Source organism: Nyctereutes procyonoides, unplaced genomic scaffold, assembly GCF_905146905.1.
Source record: "Nyctereutes procyonoides isolate TBG_1078 unplaced genomic scaffold, NYPRO_anot_genome, whole genome shotgun sequence".
NCBI classification, from domain to species: domain Eukaryota; kingdom Metazoa; phylum Chordata; class Mammalia; order Carnivora; family Canidae; genus Nyctereutes; species Nyctereutes procyonoides.
The window spans coordinates 117,092,477-117,115,284 of record NW_026575125.1 but is presented as its reverse complement, the minus strand read 5'-3'; the positions used below and the strand labels follow the sequence as shown (position 1 = coordinate 117,115,284).

The 22,808-nt window shown below is 44.5% G+C and overlaps 1 protein-coding gene across 1 annotated transcript in view; it reads left to right on the top strand.

Annotated features, from left to right (window-relative positions):
* Positions 1 to 22,570, top strand: part of GABRE (gamma-aminobutyric acid type A receptor subunit epsilon) — a 29,883-nt gene extending 7,313 nt beyond the window's left edge. Inside the window, exons 4-9 of the mRNA XM_055338641.1 lie at positions 1,185 to 1,405; positions 2,115 to 2,197; positions 3,569 to 3,706; positions 19,970 to 20,122; positions 20,235 to 20,434; positions 20,724 to 22,570. Coding sequence (XP_055194616.1) covers positions 1,185 to 1,405; positions 2,115 to 2,197; positions 3,569 to 3,706; positions 19,970 to 20,122; positions 20,235 to 20,434; positions 20,724 to 21,068 — 1,140 coding nt within the window. The 3' untranslated portion in view covers positions 21,069 to 22,570. The remainder of the gene's footprint in view (positions 1 to 1,184; positions 1,406 to 2,114; positions 2,198 to 3,568; positions 3,707 to 19,969; positions 20,123 to 20,234; positions 20,435 to 20,723) is intronic.
* The last annotated feature ends 238 nt before the right edge of the window (positions 22,571 to 22,808 follow it).

Genomic DNA, 22,808 nt, shown 5'->3' with positions numbered 1-22,808 from the left:
GCAAGTGAAATAAGTACTAGAGAGGGAAATCAGTGAAGGCCGTGCCAGGGCAAGGTCATGGTAATGGTGTTCTAAGCACCAGAGCCAATATGCTGCCATTAGCTATCTGTGTGACTTTGCACAGGCCCTTTTCTCTCTGAGCCTCAAAAGTAAAGGAGGTTGGGCTAGCCCTAAGGCTCCCCCTAGGCCTAGTTCTGGCACTTGCTCTTCACACTGCTTGCAGTTCTACTGCAGTCTGTTTTTTACCCTTTAATACCAGGAGTGCGAATCTCTAGCTTCTCATGCTTCTTCCTGTTAAACATCCTTCTCATGTTTAACAGTTTATGGGATAGGCAATATCACCTGGAGATCAAATAGTTATGGGTATAGCTATGCAGACGCACAAGCACATTCAGAGGTTAGGTGCCCTTGTTTAAAAGGAAAAGCAGAGATACCTGGGTGGTTCGCTGGTTGCGTGTCTGCCTTCAGCTCAGGGCATGATCCTGGAGCCCGGGGATTGAGTCCAGCATCAGGCTCCCCCTCAGGGAGCCTGCTCCTCCCTCTGCCTATGTCTCTGCCTCTCTCTCTGTATCTCTCATGAATAAAAAAATAAAATATTTTTAAGAAATAAAAGGAAAAACAAAACAAAACAATTATTCAAAAAACATGAGACTAAACACACACTTCTCTTATGATTCAAAGCACTTCATTTTTAAGTATAACTCTGGAGAATGAAGGATTGAGGTTAATTAACATTTGTGCTCCCCTAATAAAAGCTGAAAGGGGAAACTCCAGCATATACAACCAAAGGGGTGTGTGTTTATAAATGTTCAAGATGATTTTGAGTTGAGATCTTTGGTTTGCTATGGAAATGTGGGGGCTGAGAGGGTGTTAACCTGGCTGGAGTAATCCCATAACCCTACAAGGCAGTGGTGATGTGATGAGACCAGTCTGTGCAATTAAACCACCATTGCCTGTCTGTTTCAAGATGAAATGTGTCTTCCCTGACTGTTGTTTATCTGGGAATGTTCCTTTCTTTTGAGAATGTCTGGAAATAGATAACTCCTACAGTATAATTCATGCTCTTTTCCTCTGTGCAAACCTAAGTACGTTCCTATCTACTTGATAGACTCTTCACAGGATGGCATGAGAATATTCTTTGCCTGTATAGCTCTAGGTGTGTGCTTTTCTATCAATCCCACCAGGAATACACCATTGACATCACCTTCTGCCAGACCTGGTATGATGAGCGCCTCCGTTACAATGGCAGCTTTGAGAGCTTTGTTCTGAATGGAAACATGGTGAGCCAGCTTTGGATCCCAGACACGGTCTTTAGGAATTCTAAGAGGACTCAAGAGCATGTGATCACCATGCCGAACCAGATGGTTCGCATCCACAAGGATGGCAAGGTGTTGTACACAATTAGGTATGTCAAGCCTCTGGAATATTACCTCTTGGGACTCTTTTCACCAAAGAACCATGGACATAGGTTTCATCCCCAATGATACTTCTAAGGGCCTTTCCAGCTTTACTAGACCATGAGTTCTACCCCCTTCATATATAAACACAGACACTGGCCTCAAAATAGAAAGATTACTTAAGACCAAACACCAAGTTCATGGCAGAGCTGGGACTCGTACCCAGTTACTTGCCTCCTAGTCCATAGGTCCCCCCACTAAGAGTATGACTGCATTGCCTGGACAATTCCATCCCAAGTGGGCACTGGATGTAGAAACACGTCCACGGTGGTGGAATTGTCCAGGCGGAGCAGCAACACAGCGGCTGGAAAGACACCTAAGAGCAGGCTAGACATTTGAATGCCTGGTGGGAGAAGGTTGTATATCAGTGGTATGAGGTGGGAAGGTGGTACAGAGTAGGAGAATGTTGGGAAGTCCTGGAAGCTGGGATGGGCAAACAACAAAAGCCCATCTAAAGTGGTCCACACATTTCTCTGATGATGGAAGCCAAAGTAGCCAGATACTTTCAAGCTGTTCTTCCACTCTTTTTGTCTCTCCTTTGAGCTCTTTGTTTCAAATCCTACTATTGCCACTCATTGGTGGTGGTTCCCAGGCCCAAAATGGGTGGATACCTAAGTGCTCAGGGCCAGCCTAATGAGGCTCCTTTCTCCCTTCCAGGATGACCATTGATGCTGGATGTTTACTCTACATGCTCAAATTTCCAATGGATTCTCACTCTTGCCCTCTGTCTTTCTCTAGCTGTGAGTACCTTTTTAGGTCTCTGGGGCCCCAGAATCATACTGAGCCCCTTCTTTTTCCTCATCCTTGCCCTTTACATTTTTCTGCCTCTGCTTTTCTCCTAAAATGGTGCCAGATTTGCCCAGAGCCTCCTCATCTCCTTTCCTGCTGACAATACTGTGTTGCTTCACTGGGCCTCGTGTTGGGTTCTTCCCTCTTCTTTCCACCCCATCTCAAGTCAGTCACACACCTCTGAAGTATAATTCAAGTATGTCTGCTCCTTTCCATTGCCACTGTCAGTACGTTGGTTTAGGTCTTTGCCATCTCCCACTTGGGCTTTCACAACACCTTCACTTTAAAACTGAACATGTCCAGAACTAAATACATTGCTTCCCCCGAGTCTCTACCCCCCAAAACAAATGTGTTGCTTTTGTGTTCACATTTGTCTCGTTGAAAGGCACCATCACCCTCTCAGTTGCCCAAGCCAAGAACTTTGATGATTCTTTTTCCATCACCTCCTACATCTAATCAATTGACACATATTATTGATTTTCCCTCCTGAGTGTCTGTTGATCCTGTCTATTTCTCTGCATTCTCACTGCCACAGCTTTGATTCCTACCTTCATTCATTTTATTGTGCGCAGATTCCTGCACTGGCCTCCCAAAACTGGTCTCCCTATCAACAAACCATCTTCATATAATGACAAGGGTGACCTAGCTGAAGCATCATCTAGACCAGGTCATGTTTTAGTTTTGAATCCTCCCTCAACTGTCATGGATCAATTTCAAATTCTTTAGAATGACCCTCAAAGTATTTCATTAACTGGCCCCTATCACTCATTCCTGTATGCTTCATCCAGCGTCTGTGAGCTAGCCATCCTGAACTTTCGGCATTTCCATAATCCATCAGGCATTTTCACCTTTCTGTGCATAGAAAACCCTCCTCACCTTTGCAGCCTCACCCATACAGAGAATATTTACTTAGCTTTTAAGATTTATAGGAAATGTCACCTGCTCTATGAAATCTTTGTTGGGTGTATCCCCAAGTGGTCTTTCATCCCTCCTCTGTTTTTCTACTGTCCCATGGGTGGAAGTTTCTCAGCAATTTCAACAATTACAAATGTATACTTACTATCTTACTCAATAAAATGTGAATGCTTGAGGGCAAGGTGTCTGCCTTGCTCATCTTTGTGTTTCCAGCACAGAGCCTGGTACTAAGGAGTGCTCAGTAAATGCATGTATTGAATGGACTTCAACAACGAGGTAAGAGAGGCAAGGTCCTACAGCTGGTGAGGCCAGAGTCAGGACTCCAAGGCATTGCTTAGACTCCATGTTGGTAGAGACAGCTGGGCTTCCCAGTCTCACATGACCCTCCTTCCCATGTTGCTTTACAGTTTCCTATCCTGAGAGTGAAATGATCTACAAATGGGAAAATTTCAAGCTTGAGATTGATGAGAGGAATTCCTGGAAGCTCTTTCAGTTTGATTTTACAGGAGTGACCAACACTACTGAAACTATCTCAACCCCAGCTGGTATGTACACTTTTGAAACCAGGGCGAGGCAGAGGCCCAGGAGGGTGGTGAGGATGACTGTAGGTGGCCACATATAAATGTATGTAATCATCCCATGGAAATATTGTAGAACATGACTCCTGTCTTGGAAATGCTAAGCACTTACAACTGTTTGCAGAGGAAACTGAGACTTTGTAACTACATCTCAGTCTCATCTGCAAAGAAGTAAGTGCTTTGCCAAGTCCCTCAGAGGACAGGTAAGTAGCTAAAGTTTTATTGCTGTCAGGATTTGCACCTAGCTCTATCATGCCGACCCTTCAGTTTCTAGTTATTTGCTACAACCGGCTTATTTGGATGACTGGGGAATTGAGCTCATGTGAGTTCTCCATACCCAGAACCAATCCAAGCTGGTTGAGTGGGAAACAAAGTTGGCCCTAATGGGAAGTGGAGGCTAGAGTTCTAATGTCGGCTGGGTGAGGGCTGGGATGGTATGGGGGAAGTTTCAGCTGTTACCACTGCTACTGCGTCAACATTTATTTTAAAGAAGCAGCTCTGAGAAGGACAGACTCCCGCCAAAGGCTTCATGGTGGATTCAACATGGACATGGTGACCATTGGTTTCCTGACTTTGTCCCTGACAAGGACTAAGGGGGCGGGGGGGCTGGATCTTTTCCACATCAGCTTCCAATCAGATATGAGTGTCTTTGCTTGTGTTCCTAGGTGATCTCAATGAGAAGCTAAGGGATCTCCCCAGGGTTGCTCCTGGAGCATCCCTGGAAACCCTCTTCACACTGACCAAGTCAGGGCAGTGGAGGCACTGCTCTCATCGTTTCAAGAATGCAGATGGAACCAGTCACCAAACCAGCTATTTACCATAGGAGTCTTGCTTTGCTTCTGTGTGGCTAGGCAGACAATCTGCTTTTGCTTTACTTACTGAGTTGGTCACTGGGTGAGGAATAGCTCGTGCTCATCCAGCTAGAGCTTTGCTTACACAGTACTAGGCCAGAGCAGGGGTGGGCTGTTTTGCAAATGCTTTTCTTTTTCTTGGGCTCTCTGGGTAAGCAGTTGTGCCACCTTTGACTCGGGATCCTTGCTCTTCTGCCAGCTAACCATGGGCCTGCCTCTTGCCTTTCTGCACCTCAGTTTTCCCAGACAGGTGGGGACCCATCATCAAAAGCGGCAGAAGAGACAAGGCCCAGGGGCTTTCAAGTCACTAGTGGTTCCGTTTAGTAGATGATTATGCATTGTTTCAAAATGGTGCCCTAGTGACTACAAAGCCCCAGAGCCAGCATCATCAGCAAAGTAATGGCAATAGGTAAGCACTGGCCCTCCTTGGGAAAGAGGAGGGTTCTTGGGGGAAAAGAAGGGCTTCTTTTGCTTTTACTAGAGGCTATTTGTCCTTGAATTATGCTTTCTCCAGCATCATAGTTCTTTTTGAGGCTGGGCTCAAACTCTTCCTAACAGCCTCTGGGCAGTTCTTTCTATCTGAAGCAGATTTATGTACTTGGTTCCTAAGGGTTCAGAATGTGGTGGTAGATTGCTACTTTGGTCACCTAGGGCCACAAACCAGAGAATCTCTGGTTCAGAAGGCTTTCAGAGTCCAGCCTTGCCCCCAGTGAGTGAGTTAAGTTTCACTGGTGGCTGTTGAGACTCTGATGGATCTTACCCATGATCAGGACTTCCTTTCTCACAAGGGAGCTTCTTCCTTCTCTGAAAAACTCTGTCCATCAGAAAACTTCCCGTTCATCTGAAATTGGAGTTTCTGCAACTCTTACCCATTGGAACTCTTTTTCCCTAGAACTACTGAACTTATGGTAAACCCAGTCACTCTTCCATGGGGTCAAGATTAAAGGACCAGTATTTTGGTCCCAGCCCAGAGTCACAATCTTTTATAGACTCTACAGTCTAGTTCCTTTTCCTTCCTTTGTTCTTCATGGCTTTGGGCCCACTCATTCTGCTAGTCCAGTCCTCTGGACTAGACTATTAAATTATGTTCCTCTGACAGTGCAGTGTCCAACTCTGGTCTGGCCAAATGAGAGAAAAGCAGAAGAATCTTTTAGTTTTTGGTGGGGGTGTTTGGCTTTGGCTTTGGCTTTAGCTCCTTAGCCCCAGATATGTATTTTCCCTTGCCCATCCTCCTTTATTCCTCGGGAATAAGAAATTATGTGTTAGTATCCTTCCCTCAACTTTCAGAGACAAACTTCCATATCTTGAGAAGTGGAGAAGGTTGTTCTTTGGCTGGAATAAATAAAATAAACATAGGAAAACCTGATAGGATAATAAATCTCAAAACAATAATATATGTCTCACAAGGAGTGGTTGTAGCTAAATAGGGGTGTCTTAAATTGCAGTCAAGACCCTGGGGCAAGAGAACAAGAACCCGATAAATATGTTCTGGCCAGTGGGCAAGTGTGAGTGGTTCCTGCTGCAGCCCTGGGGGAAGAGTTCTATCCCCAAAGCTACTACTCTGAATACAGATATTCAACTGACCCCAAGCCACATCCTTGCCTTTTTCCAGAAGATTCTGAGAACTCTTGCCCTTTAAGCGTCAGTGCTGCCAAGGTGAGTAGGAAAGGCTGCTCTCCTCGTTTTGCTCCAACAGAGAGCCTGGCTACACAGGTGATCTACTTTCCAAAACAAGAGGACACGTGGACATGTTAGTGTTCTGGTCTGTTTTACAAAGCTATTGCCAGACAGTAGTAGCAAGAGTCACTGAGCATCTGCTAGGTTCCAGCCCATGCTGGGCTAGGATGGGCAAGAGCCAAGCCACAGGGCTTACGTGAGAGATTTAAACCCTGACGGGGTTTAAAAACCTACCTAACTCAAAGCCAAGAAATTTTACAGCATCACTTATGTAGAAGTTTGGAACTTAGCTTCACTAAGGAGCCAGAATTTGAGCTATCACAAACCCTATGTGATATTGAAAATGAAATGGAAAGTCCTGGGCTCAGGAAAGCCCCCAGAATCTCTAGAGTCATCCTGGGCAGAGTGTTTGGGATGAGTGTGTCAGAGTATAAGGCAGCACGAATGGTATAATAGAAGATGCCAACTAGAGATGTAGGTTGTCATTAGGTACTATAAGAGCCATCACAGTGTAGGGGAAGAGCCAACATTAAGGACATGATGCCCCAATTTTCACTTTAAGCTAATTCTTCTATTTTCTTCAAACACTCAACTTGAATTAAGGTAATAGACTAAGAACAAGGAGTCTATAGTTTGGATAATGATGCAAATATGCAGGCTAAGTCAGAGAATTTGAGAATACATGGCATTAGCTTACAGGGAGGTGTGTATGTGCAGGTGTGTGTAAGATGTCAGTCGGAGCCAGGTCATGGTGGGCCTTTAGCATCAGGTTAGACTGTCCATTTGATTCTACAGGTGTTGTAGAATAGGGAACAATCAGAGTTTTGGGATGGACTAGTGATTTCTTTTGGCCTTTGATACAACAGTGCTAACTAAGGCATTTTACCAGCATATGAATGAATAGGAAGGAGGTCAAATGGATCCTGTGCTTCCCCCACCACAGCACAGGCCACCCTCAGCTTATTCTCTGACAGTATCCATTGTAAAGGCCAGTGGTACATGTGTCAGTCCATGATTCTGCAGACTAGATAGGGTACCTTGATGGATATGAAGGTCTGGACATTAGCCATGTGGCCCTGACAGCTAGTAGGCTGAGTTTTTCACTTTTCTAAAAAATATATTTATTTTTTATTAGAGTTCAATTGGCCAACATATAGCATAACAGCCAGTGCTCACCTGCCAATTGCCCCCCTCAGTGCCCGTCACCCAGTCACCCCAAACCCCCACCGACCTCCCTTTCCACTACCCCTTGTTCATGTCCCAGAGTTAGGTGTCTCTCATGTTTTGTCACCCTCGCTGATATTTTCACTCATTTTCTCTCCTTTTCCTTTATTCTCTTTCACTATTTTTATATTCCCCAAATGAATGAGACCATATAATGTTTGTCCTTCTCTGACTGACTTATTTCACTCAGCATAATACCCTCCAGTTCCATCCACATCGAAGCAAAGGATGGGTATTTGTCCTTTCTAATGTAATATTCCCTTATAGACACAGACCACAGCTTCTTTATCCATTCACCTTTCGATGGACACCGAGGATCCCTCCACAGTTTGGCTATTGTGGACATGGCTGCTAGAAACATCGGGGTGCAGGTGTCCCGGCGTTTCATTGCATCTGAATCTTTGGGGTAAATCCCTAACAGTGCAATTGCTGGGTCGTAGGGCAGGTCTATTTTTAATTCTTTGAGGAACCTCCACACAGTTTTCCAGAGTGGCTGCACCAGTTCACATTCCCACCAACAGTGCAAGAGGGTTCCCCTTTCTCCGCATCCTCTCAAACATTTCTGGTTTCCTGCCTTGTTAATTTTCCCCATTCTCACTGGTGTGAGGTGGTATCTCATTGTGGTTTTGATTTGTATTCCCCTGATGGCCAGTGATATGGAGCATTTTCTCATGTGCTTGTTGGCCATGTCTATGTCTTCCTCTCTGAAATTTCAGTTCATGTCTTTTGCCCATTTCATGATTGGATTGTTTGTTTCCTTGCTGTTGAGTTTAATAAGTTCTTTCTAGATCTTGATAACTAGCTCTTTATCAGATACATCATTGCAAATATCTTCTCCCATTCTGTAGGTTGTCTTTTAGTTTTGTTGACTTTTTCTTTTGCTGTGCAGAAGCTTCTTATCTTCATGAAGTCCCAAATTCATTTTTGCTTTTGTTTCCCTTGCATTCATGGATGTATCTTGCAAGAAGTTACTGTGGCCAAGTACAAAAAGGGTGTTGCCTGTGTTCTCCTCTAGGATTTTGATGGATTCTTGTCTCACATTTAGATCCTTCATCCATTTTGAGTTTATCTTTGTATCTGGTGTAACAGAATGGTCTAGTTTCATTCTTCTGCATGTGGATGTCCAATTTTCACAGCACCATTTATTGAAGAGACCATGTTTTTTCCACTGGAAAGTCTTTCCTCCTTTATCGAATATTAGTTGACCATAAAGTTCAGGGTCCACTTCTCGGTTCTCTATTCTGTTCCATTGATCTATGTGTCTGTTTTTGTGCCAGTACCACACTGTCTTGATGACCACAGCTTTGTAACTCAACCTAAAATCTGGCATTGTGATGCCCCCAGCTATGTTTTCTTTTTTAATATTCCCCTGGCTATTCGGGGTCTTTTTTTGATTCCACACAAATCTTAAGATGATTTGTTCTAACTCTCTGAAGAAAGTCCATGGTATTTTGATAGGGATTGCATTAAATGTGTACATTGCCGTGGGTAACATTGACATTTTCACAATATTAATTCTGCCAATCCATGAGCATGGAATATTTTTCCATCTCTTTGTGTCTTCCTCAATTTCTTTCAGAAGTGTTCTATAGTTTTTAGGGTATAGATCCTTTACCTCTTTGGTTAGGTTTATTCCTAGGTATCTTATGCTTTTGGGTGCAATTGTAAATGGGATTGACTCCTTAATTTCTCTTTCTTCAGTCTCATTGTTAGTGTATAGAAATGCCACTGACTTCTGGGCATAGATTTTGTATCCTGCCACACTGCCGAATTGCTGTATGAGTTCTAGCAATCCTGGGGTGGAGGCTTTTGGGTTTTCTAGGTACTTTATCATGTCATCTGCAAAGAGGGAGAGTTTGACTTCTTCTTTGCCAATTTGAATGCCTTTTATTCCTTTTTGTTGTCTGATTGCTGAGGCTAGGACTTCTAGTCCTACGATGAATAGCAGTGGTGAGAGTGGACATCCCTGTCTTCTTCCTGATCTTAGGGGAAAGGCTCCCAGAGCTTCCTCATTAAGAATGATATTTGCTGTGGCCTTCTCATACATGGATTTTAAGATGCTGAGGAATGTTCCCTCTATCTCTACGCTCTGAAGAGTTTTGATCAGGAATGGATGCTGTATTTTGTCAAATGCTTTCTCTGCATCTATTGAGAGGATCATATGGTTCTTGTTTTTTTCTCCTGATGATATGATCAATCACATTGATTGTTTTACGAGTGTTGAACCAGCCTTGCATCCTGGGCATAAATCCCACTTGGTCATGGTGAATAATCTTCTTAATGTACTATTGCATCCTATTGGCTAGTATCTTGTTGAGAATTTTTGCATCTGTGTTCATCAGGGATATTGGTCTATAACTCTCCTTTTTGGTGGGGTCTTTGTCTGGTTTTGGAATTAAGGTGATGATGGCCTCATAGAGTGAGTTTGGAAGTATCCCATCCCTTTCTATCTTTCAGAACAGCTTTAGTAGAATAGGTATGGTTTCTTCTTTAAACGTTTGACAGAATTCCCCTGGGAAGCCATCTGGCCCTGGACTTTTGTGCTTTGGGAAGTTTTTGATGATTGCTTCCATTTCCTCCCTGGTTATCGGCCTCTTCAGATTTTCTATTTCTTCCTGTTTCAGTTTTGGTAGTTTGTGGTTTTCCAGAAATGAGTCCATTTCTTCTAGATTGCCTAATTCATTTGTGTATAGCTTCTCATAATAAGTTTTTAAAATCATTTGTATTTCCTTGGTATTGGTGGTGATCTCTCTTTTCTCATTCACGATTTTATTAATTTGAATATTTTCTCTTTTGTTTCTAATAAGGCTGGCTAATGGTTTATCTATATTATTAATTCTTTCAAAGAACCAACTCCTGGCTTTGTTGATCTGTTCCACAGCTCTTCTGGTCTCTATTTCATTGAGTTCTGATCCATCTTTATTAACTCTCTTCTTCTGCTGGGTGTAGGATCTGTTTGCTATTTTTTCTCCAGCTCCTTTAGGTGCAAGGTTAGCTTTTGTATTTGAGTTCTTTCCAGTTTTTTGAGGGATTGTGATGTATTTCCCCCTCAGGTCTGCTTTTGCTATATCCCAAAGATTTTGAACGGTTGTATCTTCATTCTCATTAGTTTCCATGAACCTTTTTAATTTTTCTCTAATTTCCTTCTTGACCCTTTCTTTTTTTTCTCTGTTTTATTTATTTATTTTTTTAATAAATTAATTTTTATTGGTGTTCAATTTACCAACATACAGAATAACACCCAGTGCTCATCCCATCAAGTGTCCCCCTCAGTGCCCGTCACCCATTCACCCCCACCCCCCGCCCTCCTCCCCTCCCACCACCCCAGTTCGTTTCCCAGAGTTAGGAGTCTTTATGTTCTGTCTCCCTTTCTGATATTTCCCACACATTTCTTCTCCCTTCCCTTATATTCCCTTTCACTATTATTCATATTCCCCAACTGAATGAGAACATACACTGTTTGTCCTTCTCCGATTGACTTACTTCACTCAGCATAATACTCTCCAGTTCCATCCACGTTGAAGCAAATGGTGGGTATTTGTCGTTTCTAATGGCTGAGTAATATTCCATTGTATACATAAACCACATCTTCTTTATCCATTCATCTTTCGATGGACACCGAGGCTCCTTCCACAGTTTGGCTATTGTGGACATGGCTGCTAGAAACATCGGGGTGCAGGTGTCCCGGCGTTTCATTGCATCTGAATCTTTGGGGTAAATCCCCAACAGTGCAATTGCTGGGTCGTAGGGCAGGTCTATTTTTAACTCTTTGAGGAACCTCCACACAGTTTTCCAGAGTGGCTGCACCAGTTCACATTCCCACCAACAGTGTAAGAGTGTTCCCTTTTCTCCGCATCCTCTCCAACATTTGTTGTTTCCTGCCTTGTTAATTTTCCCCATTCTCACTGGTGTAAGGTGGTATCTCATTGTGGTTTTGATTTGTATTTCCCTGATGGCAAGTGATGCAGAGCATTTTCTCATGTGCATGTTGGCCATGTCTATGTCTTCCTCTGTGAGATTTCTCTTCATGTCTTTTGCCCATTTCATGATTGGATTGTTTGTTTCCTTGCTGTTGAGTTTAATAAGTTCTTTATAGATTTTGGAAACTAGCCCTTTATCTGATATGTTAGTTGCAAATATCTTCTCCCATTCTGTAGGTGGTCTTTTAGTTTTGTTGACTGTATCCTTTGCTGTGCAAAAGCTTCTTATCTTGATGAAGTCCCAATAGTTCATTTTTGCTTTTGTTTCTTTTGCTTTCGTGGATGTATCTTGCAAGAAGTTACTGTGGCCAAGTTCAAAAAGGATGTTGCCTGTGTTCTCCTCTAGGATTTTGATGGATTCTTGTCTCACATTTAGATCTTTCATCCATTTTGAGTTTATCTTTGTGTATGGTGTAAGAGAGTGGTCTAGTTTCATTCTTCTGCATGTGGATGTCCAATTTTCCCAGCACCATTTATTGAAGAGACTGTCTTTCTTCCAGTGGATAGTCTTTCCTCCTTTATCGAATATTAGTTGACCACTTCAGGGTCCACTTCTGGATTCTCTATTCTGTTCCATTGATCTATGTGTCTGTTTTTGTGCCAGTACCACACTGTCTTGATGAACACAGCTTTGTAGTACAACCTGAAATCTGGCATTGTGATGCCCCCAGAAATGGTTTCTTTTTTAAAATTCCCCTGGCTATTCAGGGTCTTTTCTGATTCCACACAAATCTTAAAATAATTTGTTCTAACTCTCTGAAGAAAGTCCATGGTATTTTGATAGGGATTGCATTAAATGTGTACATTGCCGTGGGTAACATTGACATTTTCACAATATTAATTCTTCCAATCCATGAGCATGGAATATTTTTCCATCTCTTTGTGTCTTCCTCCATTTATTTCAGAAGTGCTCTATAGTTTTTAGGGTATAGATCCTTTACCTCTTTGGTTAGGTTTATTCCTAGATATCTTATGCTTTTGGGTGCAATTGTAAATGGGATTGACTCCTTAATTTCTCTTTCTTCAGTCTCATTGTTAGTGTATAGAAATGCCATTGATTTCTGGGCATTGATTTTGTATCCTGCCACGCTACCAAATTGCTGTATGAGTTCTAGCAATCTTGGGGTGGAGGCTTTTGGGTTTTCTATGTAGAGTATCATGTCATCGGCAAAGAGGGAGAGTTTGACTTCTTTGCCAATTTGAATGCGTTTAATGTCTTTTTGTTGTCTGATTGCTGAGGCTAGGACTTCCAGTACTATGTTGAATAGCAGTGGTGAGAGTGGACATCCCTGTCTTGTTCCTGATCTTAGGGGAAAGGCTCCCAGTGCTTCCCCATTGAGAATGATATTTGCTGTGGGCTTTTCGTAGATGGCTTTTAAGATGTCGAGGAAAGTTCCCTCTATCCCTACACTCTGAAGAGTTTTGATCAGGAATGGATGCTGTATTTTGTCAAATGCTTTCTCTGCATCTAATGAGAGGATCCTATGGTTCTTGGTTTTTCTCTTGCTGATATGATGAATCACATTGATTGTTTTACGAGTGTTGAACCAGCCTTGCATCCCGGGGATAAATCCTACTTGGTCATGGTGAATAATTTTCTTAATGATGTGTTGGATCCTATTGGCTAGTATCTTGTTGAGAATTTTTGCATCCATGTTCATCAGGGATATTGGTCTGTAATTCTCCTTTTTGGTGGGGTCTTTGTCTGGTTTTGGAATTAAGGTGATGCTGGCCTCATAGAATGAATTTGGAAGTACTCCATCTCTTTCTATCTTTCCAAACAGCTTTAGTAGAATAGGTATGATTTCTTCTTTAAACGTTTGGTAGAATTCCCCTGGGAAGCCATCTGGCCCTGGACTCTTGTGTCTTGGGAGGTTTTTGATGACTGCTTCCATTTCCTCCCTGGTTATTGGCCTGTTCAGGTTTTCTATTTCTTCCTGTTCCAGTTTTCGTAGTTTGTGCCTTTTCAGGAATGCGTCCATTTCTTCTAGATTGCCTAAATTATTGGCGTAGAGCTGTTCATAATATGTTTTTAAAATCGTTTGTATTTCCTTGGTGTTGGTAGTGATCTCTCCTTTCTCATTCATTATTTCATTAATTTAAGTCTTCTCTCTCTTCTTTTTAATAAGGTCGGCTAATGGTTTATCTATCTTATTAATTCTTTCAAAGAACCAACTCCTGGTTCTATTGATCTTTTCCATAGTTCTTCTGGTCTCAATTTCGTTGAGTTCTGCTCGAATTTTAATTAACTCTCTTCTTCTGCTGGGCGTCGGGTCCATTTCCTGTTTTTTCTCTAGCTCCTTTATGTGTAAGGTTAGCTTTTGTATTTGAGTTCTTTCCAGTTTTTGGATGGATGCTTGTATTGCGATGTATTTCCCCCTCAGGACTGCTTTTGCTGCATCCCAAAGATTTTGAACAGTTGTATCTTCATTCTCATTAGTTTCCATGAATCTTTTTAATTCTTCCTTAATTTCCTGGTTGACCCTTTTATCTTTTAGCAGGATGGTCCTTAACCTCCACGTGTTTGAGGTCCTTCCAAACTTCTTCTTGTGATTGAGTTCTAATTTCAAGGCGTTATGGTCTGAGAATATGCAGGGGACGATCCCAATCTTTTGGTATCGGTTCAGACCCGATTTGTGACCCAGTATGTGGTCTATTCTGGAGAAAGTTCCATGTGCACTTGAGAAGAATGTGAATTCAGTTGAGTTTGGATGTAAAGTTCTGTAGATATCTGTGAAATCCATCTGGTCCAGTGTATCATTTAAAGCTCTCGTTTCTTTGGAGATGTTGTGCTTAGAAGACCTATCGAGGGTAGAAAGAGCTAGATTGAAGTCACCAAGTGTAAGTGTATTATTATCTAAGTATTTCTTCACTTTGGTTAATAATTCGTTTAAGTATTTGGCAGCTCCCACATTCGGGGCATATATATTGACTATTGTTAAGTCCTCTTGTTGGATAGATCCTTTAAGTATGTTATAGTGTCCCTCTTCATCTCTCACTGTAGTCTTCGGGGTAAATTTTAGTTTATCTGATATAAGGATGGCTACCCCTGCTTCCTTTTGAGGACCATTTGAATGATAAATGGTTCTCCAACCTTTTATTTTCAGGTTGTAGGTGTCCTTCTGTCTAAAATGAGTCTCTTGTAGACAGCAAATAGATGGGTCCTGCTTTTTTATCCAGTCTGAAACCCTGCGCCTTTTGATGGGGTCATTAAGCCCGTTCACGTTCAGAGTTACTATTGACAGATATGAGTTTAGTGTCATCATGATATCTATTTAGTCCTTGTTTTTGTGGATTGTTCCACTGAACTTCTTCTTAAAGGGGAATTTTAAGAGTCCCCCTTAAAATTTCTTGCAGAGCTGGTTTGGAGGTCACATATTCTTTCCATTCCTGCCTGTCTTGGAAGCTCTTTATCTCTCCTTCCATTTTGAATGAGAACCTTGCTGGATAAAGTATTCTTGGTTGCATGTTCTTCTCATTTAGGACCCTGAATATATCCTGCCAGCCCTTTCTGGCCTGCCAGGTCTCTGTGGAGAGGTCTGCTGTTACCCTAATACTCCTCCCCATGAAAGTCAGGGACTTCTTGTGTCTTGCTGCTTTAAGGATCTTCTCTTTATCTTTGGAATTTGCAAGCTTCCCTATTAAATGTCAAGGTGTTGAACAGTTTTTATTGATTATAGGGGGGGATGTCTCTATTTCCTGGATCTGAATGCCTGTTTCCCTTCCGAGATTGGGAAAGTTTTCAGCTAGGATTTGTTCAAATACATATTCTGGCCCTCTGTCCCTTTCGGCGCCCTCGGGAACCCCAATTAAATGTAGGTTTTTCTTCCTTAGGCTGTCATTTATTTCCCTTAATCTGTCTTTATGGTCTTTTAATTGTCTGTCTCTTTTTTCCTCAGTTTCCCTCTTTGCCATCAACTTGTCTTCTATGTCACTCACTCGTTCTTCCACCTCGTTAACCCTCGTCGTTAGGACTTCTAGTTTGGATTGCATCTCATTCAATTGATTTTTAATTTCTGCCTGATTGGATCTAAATTCTGCAGTCATGAAGTCTCTTGAGTCCTTAATGCTTTTTTCTAGAGCCACCGGTAGCTGTATAATAGTGCTTCTGAATTGGCTTTCTGACATTGAATTGTAATCCAGATTTTGTAACTCTTTGGGAGAGAGGGCTGTTTCTGATTCTTTCTTTTGAGGTGAGGTTTTCCTTCTAGTCATTTTGCTCAGTGCAGAGTGGCCAAAAACAAGTTGTATTGGGAAAAGGAGAGAAAGAGAGAGAAGGAAAGAAAAGAGAAAAAGAAAAAGAAGAAAAAAAGGAAAAAGAGAAAGAAAACGAAAGAAAGGTGAAAAAAGGGGGGTTGGGGGAAGCAATCAGAAATCAAAAAGAAAAAAAAGGAAAAAAACAAAAAACACGGGGGAGTATCTTCTGAATCTGTAGACTTTAAGTCCCTTGACTTCCCCTGGAACTGGTCCGTCTAGCTGGTCTTCTGCGGGAGGGGCCTGTTGTGCTGATTTTCAGGTGTTAGCACTTGGGGGAGCTGCTCTGCCCCTGCCTGCTGCAGGGCTCAGCGGGGGTTGTTTACCCCGTGAGGCCCCAGGAGGAACAGCCACAGTGGCTATGGCAGCTCTGGAAGCCTGGATTCAGCCCCCGCAGGAACTACGGGGCCATCCGTCCGCTGGGCCTGGAGGCTCCGGGGCGGGGCCGCTGATCTGCTCAGCTCGTGGCAGGAGCGTCCTTGCTGTCCTGGGCCCTCCCGGCCCCTGCCTGTCCCGGGGGAGGCCGGATCCTGGGCTGTGTCCCGGCGCCCTGTGCTCCCGGAGCCTGCGCTGTTGGATTCGCGCTCCCGGGCCCCCCGCAGCCCCCTCCGCGGAGCCGCGGCCCGAGCCCCTCCGAGCTGCTCCGGCCCCGCCGTGCACGCTGCAGCCCTTAGGGAGCTCGGCGCACTCTCCTGGGGCGCAGGTGCCTGTTAGTGTCCCCGGGAGCCCGAGGGCATCCCCGCCCTCCTGGGTCCTGCTCTAACTCCCTGCGAGGCCTTTCCACCCGGGAAGGTTGGTGCAGCTCCTGCTTCTCCAGGACGGGGCTCTCCTGTCCTGGGGACACTCGCCCCGGCCTCAGCCCGGCTCCTCGCGGGGCCCCTCCCCCTCGGAGGCCTTTTGTTCCTTTATTTCTTTTTCCTCGTCTTCCTACCTTGATAGAAGCGCGAACTCTTCTCACTGTAGCGTTCCAGCTGGTCTCTCTTTAAATCTCAGGCCGAATTCGTAGATTTTCAGGATGATTTGAAGGTTTTCTAGGTAATTTGGTGGGGACAGGTGATTTGGGGACCCTACTCTTTCGCCATCTTGCCCCTCCTCCCTTGACCCTTTCATCTTTAGCAGGATTGTCCTTAATCTCCACATGTTTGAAATCCTTCCAAACTTCTTCTTGTGGTTTAGTTCTAGTTTCAATGCATTATGGTCTGAAAATATGCAGGGGACAATCCCAATCCTTTGGTATTTGTTAAGACCTGATTTGTGACCCAGTATGTGTTCTATTCTGGAGAAAGTTCCATATGCACTTGAGAAGAATGTGAATTCAATTGAGTTTGGATGTAAAGTTCTGTAAATATCAGTGAAATCCATCTGGTCCAGTGTATCATTTAATGCTCTTGTTTCTTTAGAGATGTTGTGCTTAGAAGATCTATCAATTCCAGAAACCGCCATGTTCAACTCTCCCAGTATAAGTGTATTATTATCTAAGTATGTCTTAACTTTGGTTATTAACTGATTGATATACTTGGCAGCTCCCACATTTGGGGCATAAATCTTCATGATTGTTAGGTCCTCTTGTTGGACAGATCCTGTAAGTATGATATAGTATCCCTCTTCATCTCTTACTACAGTCTTTGGGATAAACTTTAATTTATGTGATATGAGGATGGCTACCCTTGCTTTCTTTTGAGGACCTTTTGAATGGTAAATGGTTCTCCAACCTTTTATTTTCAAGCTGTAGGTGCTCTTAGGTCTAAATTGAGTCCCTTGTAGACAGGAAATACATGAGTCTTGCTTTTTTATCCAGCCTGAAACCCTGCGCCTTTTGATGGGATCATTAAGCCCATTCACATTGAGTTACTATTGAAAGATATGAATTTAGTGTCATCACGATACCTATTCAGTCCCTGTTTTTGTGGATTGTTTCCTTGGACTTCCTCTTTCTATTACAGAATCCCCCTTAATATTTCTTGCAGAGCTGGTTTGGGGTCACATAGTCTTTCAGTGTCTGCCTTTCTTGGAAGCTGTTTATCTCTCCTTCTATTCCGAATGAGAGCCTTGCTGGATAAAGTATTCTTGGCTGCAGGTTCTCCTCATTTAGGACCCTGAATATATCCTGCCAGCCCTTTCTGGCCTGCCAGGTCTCTGTGGAGAGGTCTGCTGTTACCCTAATAGTTCTCCTCATATAGGTTAGGGATCTCTTGTCTCTTGCTGCCTTAAGGATCTTCTCTTTATCTTTGGAATTTGCAAGTTTCACTATTAAATGTCTAGGTGTTGAGTGGTTTTTATTGATTTTAGTGGGGGATCTCTCTCTCTCTCTCTCCTGGATCTGAATGCCCGTTTCACTTCCCAAGTTAGGGAAGTTCTCAGCAATGATTTGTTCAAATACACTTTCTGGACCTCTGTCCCTTTCGGTGCCCTCTGGAACCCCAATTAAACGTAGATTTTTTTTCTTCTGAGGGTGTCATTTCTTTCCCTTAACCTTTCCTCATCATCTTTTAATTGTTTTTCTCTTTTTTCGTCAGCTTCCTTCCTTGCCATCAACTTGTCTTCTATGTCACTCATTCTTATACCTCATTAACCCTCGTCGTTAAGACCTCCTGTTTGGATCGCATCTCATTTAATTGATTTTTAATTTCAGCCTGATTAGATCTAAATTCTGCCGTCATGAAGTCTCTTGAATCCTTTATGCTTTTTTCCAGAGCCACCAGTAGCTTTATAATTGTGCTTCTGAATTGGATTTCTGACATCAAGTTGTAATCCAAATTCTGTAACTCTGGGAGAGGATACTGTTTCTGATTCTTTTGTGGTCAGTTCTTCCTTCCAGTCATTTTACTCAGTGCAGAGTGGCTAAGAACAAGTTGTCCTGGAAAAAGGTAGGAAAAAGAGGGAAAAAAGGGGGAAAACAAACAAAAAACAAGAAGGGATATCCTCTGATTCTATATACTGTAAGTCCGTCGATTTCCCCTGGAACTTTCCAGCGCTGCTCGGTGGAGAACTTGCTCTTCCCCTGTCTTTCCAGCTGGTCTTCTGGTGGAGGGGCCTGCTGTGCTGATTCTCAGGTGTGTGCACCTGGGGGAGCTGCCCCGCCCCCTGCCAGGTGCTCGGCTCAGTGGGAGCTGTTGACCCTGTGAGGCCCCTGCTCCCTGGCAGACCCGCTCAGTTCCCGGCACAAGGTGACACCAGGAGGAACAACAGTGGCAGCGGCCAGTTCTCCTGCCCTAGAGTCAGCTCCCGCAGTAACTACCGCATCTCCCAGTCTGTAGGGGCCTGATGCTCCGGGGGCGGGGGGGGGGGCGCTGATCTGCACAGCTCGGGGCCACGAGGTGGCTGGAGTGACCTTGCTGTCCTGTGTCCTCCCAGCCTCCGCTGGTCCCCAGGGGGAGGATCGCCGGATCTTGGGCTGTATCCCGCAGCCCCCTCTGCTTTGAGCTGACGATGGAGCCACCACCTGAGCTGCTCCCCGGCCCCGCCGTGCGTACACTGCAACCCTTTAGGCAGCTCGGCCGCCGAGTGTGGCGCACTCTCCCCAGGGGCGCGCTTCCTCTGTTAGTGACCCCGGGAGTCTGGGGGCTCCACTGCCCCTCCTGGGATCCTGCCCGAGCTCCCTACAAGCGCCTTTCCATCTGGGAAGATTGGTAAAGTTCCTGCTTCTCCAGGACTGGGCTTTCCTGTCCTGGGGGCTCTCTCCCGGCTCCTCGTGGAGCGCCTCCCCCTTGGATGCTTGCTTATTTATTTATTTATTTATTTATTTATTTATTTATTTATTATTTCCGTCTTCCTACCTTGATAGAAGCGCGAACTCTTCTTGCTATAGCATTCCAGATGTTCTCTCTTTAAATCGGGGGCCGATGTTATAGGTTTTCAGGATGGTTTGAAAGTTATCTAGGTAAGTTGGTGGGGACAGGTGACTTGGAGACCCTATTCTTCCACCATCTTGCCCCCGAGTTTTTCACTTTCATCTGACACTTTTCCCACCCTGAGGAGACAGATGTGGGATATGGGACAGTGGGCTGAGAAAGAAGCAACGACATTTCTGGCCCTGGCTTAGCTCTTAACTGACCATGGGTCATGCAGTGAGCCCCCTCTCTGGGTTTCTTCTGATTCTCTGTATGTGGAATTGGCATAATGTGCCTCTATCTTAGGACTGTGGTGGGGATTCATTGAGCTGAACAAGACCCTTAATGTGCACATTCTGCCTTGAGGGGACTCTCATGTCAGTGCTATAATGAAGTGGTATTTTTGTCTTCCAGGTGATTTCACGGTCATGACACTTTACTTCAATGTGAGCAGGCGGTTTGGCTTTGTAGCCTTTCAAAACTACGTCCCTTCTTCTGTGACCACAATGCTCTCCTGGGTTTCCTTTTGGATCAAGAGAGACTCTGCTCCAGCCAGAACCTCTTTAGGTAAGTGGGTAATATACACAAATTGGCACAGAGTTGCCTTCTCAAGGGTCCTTTCAGCAGTGTAATATATGGATTGGTAGCTAAGCCCACTTCCACTACTGTGCTTTCACAGGGATAACCTCTGTACTCACTATGACCACCTTGGGCACCTTTTCCCGTAAGAATTTCCCACGTGTCTCCTATATCACAGCCTTGGATTTCTATATTGCCATCTGTTTCGTCTTCTGCTTCTGTGCTCTGATGGAGTTTGCTGTGCTCAACTTCCTGACTTACAACCGGACAAAACCCCGTGCTTCTCCAAAACTTCGCCATGTATGACCTGGGTATGGGAGTGGTGGCAAGCTTTTGGAGTGTGGAGGCATGCAAGTGAGGGCACTGGGGTTCATGGCACATGGATGGCCAGCTCACCAAGTGATGGGAGAGGGAACCTGAGGTGGGGGGGCGGTGGAGTTGAATACACTTTCTGATGTCATGCTGGGAATGGGGATGGTGGGGGGAGATTAAAAAATGTGCCAAGGACAAAGCCTCCAGATACCCTGGGGCAGCACCTAGACTTGATTCATCTTTGTTTTTTTCACACTTCTTCCCTTGTCTGTTCCAGCCACAGATTCGTGCCCGCTCCCGTACCCCTCCCCGTGCCCATGTCCACCAGCATCCAGAAGCTTTTGTGTGCCAGATCGAGGACTCTGAGGAAAGTGATGAAGAGGAGGGCCCATCTTGCCCAGCCCAGCAGTCTCTTAGCCTGGATACCACCCAGAGCCCTGGTGGTTGCTGCAAGTGGTACAAGAAGTATTTTTGTATGGTCCCCAGTTGTGAGGGTAGCATCTGGCAGCAGGGCCGCCTCTTCATCCATATCTACCGCCTGGATAACTACTCAAGAGTTATTTTTCCTGTGACCTTCTTCTTCTTCAATGTGCTCTACTGGCTTGTTTGCCTTAACTTGTAGGTGCCAGCTGGTACCCTGTGAGCAACCTCCTCAGTTCCCCAGGAGGTCCCACACCCCTTGTCAAGGGAGTCAGAGGGAAGCAGCAGCAGCAGCAGCAGGAGCAACAAGAGAGTGTCCTTCCTTCCCCATTCCCTAAACACAAGCCTGTGGAGAATTGCTCTTTCCTGGCCCTCCCCCCTACCTGACCCTTTTACTGACCTTCGATGGCAGCCCACTTTGAGTAAAATGGCCCACCTCTCTATTCCTCAAGGAGCGTTAATTATGCTCAGGCTTAAATATAACAGGCTGTCAATTACTAGCTCCCTGAGACCATGCCCGTGTATGAGTAGGTCAGCCGTCTCCCAGTGCTGATACCCACTGCCTTTATCCAGAAACAATACTGCCTTTGTGGTGCTCCAGGCCCAGCTCTGGCCTCAGCCTCAAAGTGCACAGACAGCTGCTTGCCTATTCGTGACATCTCCTTAAAATGCTGGACAGCATTTTAAAGGGGGAAGGGGACTCTAGTCCTTAGTTCAGATTATTATATTCTTGGTTTTGTCTTCCTGCCCTCCCTTTCCCTACAGATAGACACCAGTATTATCCTATTACGAGGAAGGGAGGCAGCAATTGAGCCTCTTTGGGATAGTATCTCCCTCTGCTGCTGTGCCACCTCCTTCTCCCCGCATTCCCCACCTCCATCCCTCATCTGCACTACAAATTCAATGCCTTGCATCCATTGGGTATCTATTTTTGTGTGTGGTAACGGTAATGACCCCTTGCTTTATATGCCACCTTTTTCCTCTTCCTTGACCCCTGTGATGTTATCTGTAACTTCCCCAGTGGCTTTCCCAGCCCCGACCCAAGGTGCTAGGCCATGGTGACTTCTTGGGGCCAAGACACTAAGAGAACTCTGCTTTGCAGTGGACATTACTAGCACAGATTGGTGCCCTCTAAAGGCACAACATAAGAGTTTTGCCACTTCCTTGGCCCCTGGACCCATGAGCCAGTCCACTCTTATCCTGGGGCACTCACAATCACAATCAACGAATTGAATTCCCTTAAATTTGTATAGCACTTTACCTTTTGCAACGCACTTTTGACAAATTATTTCTATTTTGAGCCTCATCATAGCCCTGCGATATATTCAGGGCAGGATTCTCATCCCCATTTTGCAGATGAGAACCCTGAGGCACAGATTTCTATGGGACTGTGGATCTCACTGGAAACTACTCAGGAGCCCACTGTCACCTTATAGACCATATGACAGGGCTAGGCAGCTCTGTTCATCATGGTTTGATTCTATAGCCTCTGCCAACACCCCAGTGGCAAGGCCCAGAATGGCAGCCTCTTTTCAGCATTGGCCTGCTCGATTCCTGGGCCCCCAAGACCGAACCTCTCCTGGCTCTGGTAACCCAGTGAGGTGAATTTGGACACGCCCCAATGCTTGTATATGCTGAATGAAATCTGTGTCTGTATTTTGCTGGGGGGTGGGTAGGGTAGGGAGATACATCTGCTTTTTGTCACCATCACCTGAAAAGGGGAAATGTATCAATAAATATATCAGCAAAGCACAGAAGGTGTAGCTGGTTTCTTAGGCATTCAAGTTTGTTCTCAGTTCAGGATTTAAATCTCAAATAAATGACCCAAATTTGTCTGTTCCCCTCTTGCATCCATGACTCCCAGACCTACCAAGCATGTACCATGAACTCTCTGTCAGTGGAAAAGTGAAGGAAAGAGGGTGACCAAGTGGATGGCCCTCTT